The 6,868-nt window shown below is 44.1% G+C and overlaps 1 protein-coding gene across 1 annotated transcript; it reads right to left on the bottom strand.

The window, feature by feature from the left end:
• Window positions 1-4,782: 4,782 nt before the first annotated feature.
• On the bottom strand, window positions 4,783-6,278 carry RBPJ (recombination signal binding protein for immunoglobulin kappa J region). The gene is given in 5 exon segments (XM_069540660.1): window positions 4,783-5,109; window positions 5,112-5,203; window positions 5,205-5,427; window positions 5,430-6,074; window positions 6,077-6,278. Coding segments are annotated over 5 exon segments (1,452 nt in total). The 3' UTR covers window positions 4,783-4,819.
• Window positions 6,279-6,868: the final 590 nt, after the last annotated feature.

The raw sequence follows: 6,868 nt of genomic DNA on the forward strand, positions 1-6,868 counted from the left end.
ATCTGTTTTATTATTATTACTATTCCAAGTTTGGCTCTATTATCTGAGATTGATTTTTAATCATACAAATCTTATTATAGTATTAATAATTTACTCTGAAATACTTCAGCAAAGCCAGTGTGATGTGAATGACGGAGGGGCAATCAGTCATCTTGATTAGGTAGGCACACTCCAGGCCTGGTAAGCTATCACTACACCGCAAATACCCCGGCCCAGAGAACAGGACCGTCAGCACTTCCTCTAATTTCCTGTCCGCTCATGACAACACATTATTTGGCTCTGCTGATCCATATAATGAATGTCAGACAAGAGTTTCTATTGGGGGTACTTAGTGATTTGTTAATCAGCATAAAGAAAGGATATACCAAATGGGCTCTATTGATAACATCAGTGATATTCAATATATAAAGTAATATTCAAGATAAAATATTTGAAACGCTTCCTGTGCTTATTTGATCCTTCACCCTTAACCCTCAAGGATGGCACCAGAAGCTTGATCCCTAAAACATCCTGTGCCCACCCCTGGCACATAGTGTTGTGGTCTGTTCAAGAGAACTCTTATGGAGGTGTTTTGTGAGCACCAAAAGGGACGGAGGGCTAGGGCTTCACAGAGCTTGCAGAACTGCTCTAAGACCATTTTGTAGGCCTCCTCTAAGCCTATAGGCAAATAAATATCTATCCTTGTAGTAACTTTTGTTCTGATACTTCCTTACTCCCTCTCAGTATCTAACCCTCACTTACCTCTAACTCCTAAGGGTTCCAAGACAAACCAAAAAGAGCCTAATATCCGTGAATGACCAAATTGGCTTAGGCCAATTTGCAACAAAGGTTCTATTGAGTTTTTCGCAGGATTGTCATGAAGCCCAAATCACTAAATGCATGTTCAAGTCCCTAGAGAATTTTAAAGAGCCATAGAGACAATAATAATAACAGGACCACATGTATCATTTGCTCAGTTTCCTCCTCTGGTTCTTCTCTAGGACCCAGTCGTTAACACTTTGTTCTCTCTAGGCGATCTCATCTAGTCCCCTAGCCCTAAATATACATCATATGGGACTTCCCTGGTTGCACAGTGGTTGAAGAATCCGCCTGCCAATACAGGGGACACGGGTTTGAGTCCTGGTCTGGGAAGATCCCACATGCCGCGGAGCAACGAAGCCCGTGCGCCACAACTACTGAGCCTGCGCTCTAGAGCCTGCGTGCCACAACTACTGAGCCCACGTGCCACAATTACTAAAGCCCACACACCTAAAGCCCATGCTCCATGACAAGAGAAGCCACCGCAATGAGAAGCCCGCGCACCGCAAGGAAGAGTAGCCCCCACTCGCCCCAACTAGAGAAAGCCTGTGTGCAGCAAATCATATGTTGAGGGCTTTCATATTTTTGTCTCCAGGCTTTGTCTCTCAAATAAGCACCAGATTATGTATATCCAACTGTCCACTGGACATCTCCAGTTGAAGAGGTCTAACAGGCATCCTAAACCGCCACAGCCAAAACACAGATCTGGATCCTTTCTCTCTCAACAGCCCCATCACCATCTTACCCCTCTCAGAAGATGGTGCTGCCCAGACCGAGACCTAGGAGTCATCTTTGGTTCCTCTCTTTCTGTCACAGCCCCGTCCCCTTTCCCCACCTGATTCATCAGTGCCCCTCTACCCATCTCTGATGACACCACCCTAACCACCATCATCTCACACACTCCCTCCACAAGCCTCCTAACTGATCTCACTGATCCTCCCCCACTCCCCCCTGGACAGAACGGCTTTTTTTTTTTTTTTTTTTTTTTGTGGTACGTGGGCCTCTCACTGTTGTGGCCTCTCCCATTGTGGAGCACAGGCTCCGGACACGCAGGCTCACGGGCCCAGCCGCTCCGTGGCATGTGGGATCATCCGGACAGGGGCATGAACCCGTGTCCCCTGCATCGGCAGGCGGACTCGCAACCACTGCGCCACCAGGGAAGCCCAGAACAGCTTTTTTTTTTAATGTAAATGAGACAGTGTGACTTCCTGTTTCAACCTTCCAATGGCCTTCCATCACTCCTAGAATAAAAGCTAAATTCCTTTTCCATAACTCCTGCTTCTAACCTCCTCCATCTCTCACCACCTCCACCCTCGCTCACTTCACTCCAGTCACATTGGCTCATTCCTGTTTCTTCAACACCAATGTGTCCCTTTCAGTCCCACCTTATGACCTTTCCACCTGTTGTTCCCTTGGCCCAAAAACTTTCTGAGTCTTCACCTGGTGACCTTTGTATCACCCCAATGTCAGCCAAGTCACCTCAAAGGGGCCTTTCCCAGCCACACAATCTAAAGAAGACCCAGTATCCTTACACGCCACTTTCATGCCATCACTCAGATTTACTACGTACATAGCATTTCTCACTACTATCTTATTCATTTCTTTGCTTATATATTGTTTGTCTCCCCACTAGAATAAAAGTCTTATGAGGGCAGGAGGTTCATTTTGTTCATTAAAGCCTCCCAGCATCTCCAACAGTGCCTGGCATAGAGAAAGATCTGGAAAACACTTGCCCAATGAATAAATGGGTTACTTATTTATTACGGCCTCTACATGACTTGTAGTGAGGAGAATGGATAAGCAAACTGTAGTACGTTCACACAAGAGAATACTATTCAGCAATGAAAAAGAATAACTCCTGATAATGCACAACAACATGGTTGGATGTCAAATACATTACGCTGAGCATGTACTATATGATTCTGCTCATAAGAAAGGCCAAGAACAGACAAAATTCATCTACGGTGTTAGAAGAGAGAACAGTGGTTAGTAATCTCTAGGATGGGGACTGACCAGAAGGACATGAGGAAACTTTCTGTAGGTTTGAAGCTACTTTGATTGGCATATAAGATACACAAATTTTTATAATACATTTGTCGAAACCCACAAAATTGTGCACTTCAGATTTGTACATTTCCCTGTGTGGAAACTTTTCCTCCAATTGAAAACAAACAAGTGAAACCTACTTTTGTAAATAGAATGGCCAACTTCCTAGTATCAGTCAATTCAGAATGAAATATCACTTTGGTTTAGCTCCAGTTCAGAGACTATTTTGGAATCCTAGGCTTTAGCCTATCATTTTAGAATCATTTTAGAATATCTACCTGAGCTTCTTTAAGCTTCTTTGTGTCGGTGTGATGGGAGGAAACAGTTTGGCTCTATTTTTTACCATAAAAAATGACAGTAATATTCAGTGTGCATCTGGCTGAGGAACAGGTTCCTGTTGGTTTTGATTTTTTTGCTTTGTTTCTTTGTGTGCAAAGTAGACTTGGCCTTATATCTTTGCTCCTGGGGTGTTTTTTCAGGTAAGCAACAAGGGATGCCAAAGATATGCTAATCAGTCCAGACTTCTAAGTGTCACTCCTAAGTATAAAAACCTAAAGGAAGTGATCATCTTGAAAGCGTCCATCAGTTTGGACCAAAGAAATTAGTTTGCTTTAGCCAACAATAACCACATTTTATCCTTGTCAGGATAAAATCCTTTATCGTTTATCCCAAGTTCTTCCATTGGTTACCCCCTCACCACCACCACGGTAGTGGGAAATACCTCCCACCCAGTAGCCAGCTTCATAGACAGGCAACGAGAAGCTCAGGGGAGTTGGTGGCTGCTGTGAGTTACACCAAACAGGGTTCCTGGTTTGGTTCGTTGTCTGGTCCAGGAAGAGTATGCTGAGTGGAGTTGACATAAATTTTCCAACAAGGACTGCACCCTGAAAGAAAAAGTCCTCAGTCTAACATCCTCATCCTGATTGGTGAGCAATCCTTACTACTGATTTCCCTGTGCACAACCTCAAGTTCCAAGCTACAAAGCACTTCCTCATCTTACACTCAGTTAAAAAGAACCTGCCCTTTACAACTTCTGCTAAAAGATGAACCCTCTCCGACACACAGAGGCAGGTAGCCGGGTGTACATGTGTTGGGTTGGCATGATTTTCATAGGCGACAACCTTATGTGCCTTCCGACTCAACTCAGGAAAGCTTTTCCCGGGGTGGGCTGGCCTGGAGTGGAGAAGAAGTATCTGTCTGAGAAGCCACACCAGGACACCCAGCCCTGCAGCCTCCACGGGGCAGCACGCTGGCCCTGGTGACAGAAACTGCTGCTCCAAAGCCAGGGTGGCTCTTTCTCAACAAGGCCCACCCAGGAGCCACTCGGCAGGGAAATGAGTGGGAGTTGACCCCAGTCTGTTGAGAAGAACAAGGAGAGGACAGGAAGGGATTCTAGACCGGTCTCACTCCAAGCCTACAAGTAGCTCAAGAGTTGTGAAACTCAACCTTTTAAGGGAAGGCTGGAGCAGGATATAAACAGAGAAGATGCAACATTTCCCTGAAGGAAGTTCATTTTCCCTGAAGGAAGCTCTTCCGATGAGTCTGATGAGGTTCGGTAAACTTTGGGTGTCCTCTGTGTCTCCAGAGCATCTAGCTCTTGCCTGAATAGGAAAAATTCCAAAGGCGAAGAGAGATAAGCCAATAATAAGAGAATAAACAAGAGAACAAGCTCTACTTCTTCTTTTTCCCTCCATTATGTAAACCACCAGCTCAGGAGGCAAGGCCATGATCACGGGCATGTGGACTTTTTTTTTTTTTTCCAAAAGTTTGTACATTTTGATGGGTTTTTTGTTTGTTTTACTGTGGCTTCTGCACTTCAAATCAGCACTTGCAGGTAATGGGGTTTTTGAATAGTATCACCGAGTATGAAAAGTTTTCCCAAGAAACCACAAAAGATTGTTCATTTTTTTCTTTCTTTTTTTGTCAACATTTTGCTGCACTCAAGTCAGTGTAAGTCCTAGCAAAAAGACGGTAGTTAGGACACAACTGTTGCTGTAGATGACGTGACACTGGTTGAATTTGTGCTGACATTTGTGTAACTCCCCTAGCTGTTTGTGTTTGCCTCATTAGGGGGCACTTGGCTGGAGTTGGCTCGAAGGATTGCTCCCGCCACACTGCAATGTGGCCGTGGCCCCGGTTCTGGGGTGTAGGTAAAGGTAAGGCTGGTGGAATAAATGATTCCATCATTACGGACCAAAGTTACTGGAACCTGGACTGGCTGCCGGACCCATCTCCAACCTTCTCGGAATGCAGAAATGTCTGGGGCATACAGAGCATACTCTCTCCACATCTGTACATAGTTTCAGCTTCTACATCCCCAAACCACACTCGTACATTTGGAGTGAAATGCTGTCCTGAAGTTCAAGATTGCTACATCCTCACTGCCATTCAACTGAAGACTTTCTACAACAAGCACCGGTGTGACTGGGGCAAGGACAGGGCCCATCCCCTCGTAAAATGTATACTCTGCCTTACCCGCACTAATGATTGTCCAGGAGGCACCATCATTTATCATCTCTTTATTTGGTTCTTTTGGGCATGGAGTGGCCTGAAACCGAATTATTCTTTCTTGAGAAAGGCACAGTACCTTCTTTCTGTATCCTTAAGGTAAAATGCACATTTATGGAGCTGTGACACAGGATCACCTGCGTCCAGTAATGCGGTTTGCTTATCAACTTTCCTAATTATCAACCTTGGGAGTGCCACGCCAGTAACTGAACACACAAGTGTGACTGTTTGTCCATAATGGATGTATCCATCGTGGACTGTGAATTCTTCTCCTTCTGATTCATCATCATCTAAGAGATGAATGTAAAATGCTGCCCACTGCTGAGAACTGGCATGGAAATTACCTCCTTCTACATGCAAGCATCTGGTACTAACTGTCTGGGATCGAAGTCGATTAAACAGAGCCACCTTTGTTCCTGAGGCAATGCATAAGTCAGCATTTTTTAATGACTGCTTCTTTTTGGAAGGTTTGGAGGTGACTTTTATCTGTTTGCTGAGGAACACACCAATGTCATCACTACTGCCATAGAACATCTTCACAGACAGCATGAAGTGCTTTCTCTTGTCTGAGTCGGATATATACAATGTTTTGGCCGTGCAATAGTTCTTTCCTTCCCAGTTTAGCTGCTGCATTTCTTGGTCACTATTTCCTATTCTAATAAATGCACAGGGTTGAGACTCTTGTTCAGAACAACCATCGCATTCCATTTGTTCTTCTTTTCCTTCCATCCACTGCCCATAAGATACACACAAGGAGGAGGGCAAAAAAACCTTTTTTCATTTCCATATGACTTCTGTGCAACTTTTGCATGAAGAATAAGTAGTACTGTTTGATCCCCTTGCTCTTTTAACTAATTTCACATAGCTTCCCTAGTAAATCATTTAGGTGGAAACCACTCACCAAATTTTCTTTTAATCCACGCCATGGTACTTCAAAAACATGTTAAGGTAAGCCACACTTCGATGCACCTGAAAACACCTCAGCCAGTGTATCTGTATCATTCTCCTTTCCTTTTGAGATCATAATGGTTCTGAAGAACTATAATGCTTCCATTTCAATGAGAGTTTCATAATTTCAATGACCTGTCACAGCAGGTGCCATTTCCACCCATGTGGACTTTCGAGTCAGCCAGAGCTGAGCCCAAATGTGCCCCTTGCTGGCTGCATGAACTTGGACACTCTCTTAACCTCTCTGATCCTCAGTTTCTTCATCTATAAAATGCGAATGACACTAGCATCTTCTCTCAGGGTTTATTGTAAAGAATTAAGGGCCAGCAAATCACTTAGCACAGTGCCTTGCACATAAAAAGGGCTCCATAAATGTTATGCCTTGACTCAGTAAATATTTTAGTAAGTAGCTCCCGTAGTGCTGGTGATTAATGTAAATAAGTGATTTCATTAACTAGAAGCAAATGGCTCTTCCTGAATTACCTACCCTGGAATCCATCTCTCCAGCTTTGCTGGCATGTAGCCATGTGTATAGTGATTTGGGGGATCTTGCTTATTCATAAAGGGA

Source organism: Delphinus delphis, chromosome 5 (assembly GCF_949987515.2).
Source record: "Delphinus delphis chromosome 5, mDelDel1.2, whole genome shotgun sequence".
In the NCBI taxonomy this organism is placed as follows: domain Eukaryota; kingdom Metazoa; phylum Chordata; class Mammalia; order Artiodactyla; family Delphinidae; genus Delphinus; species Delphinus delphis.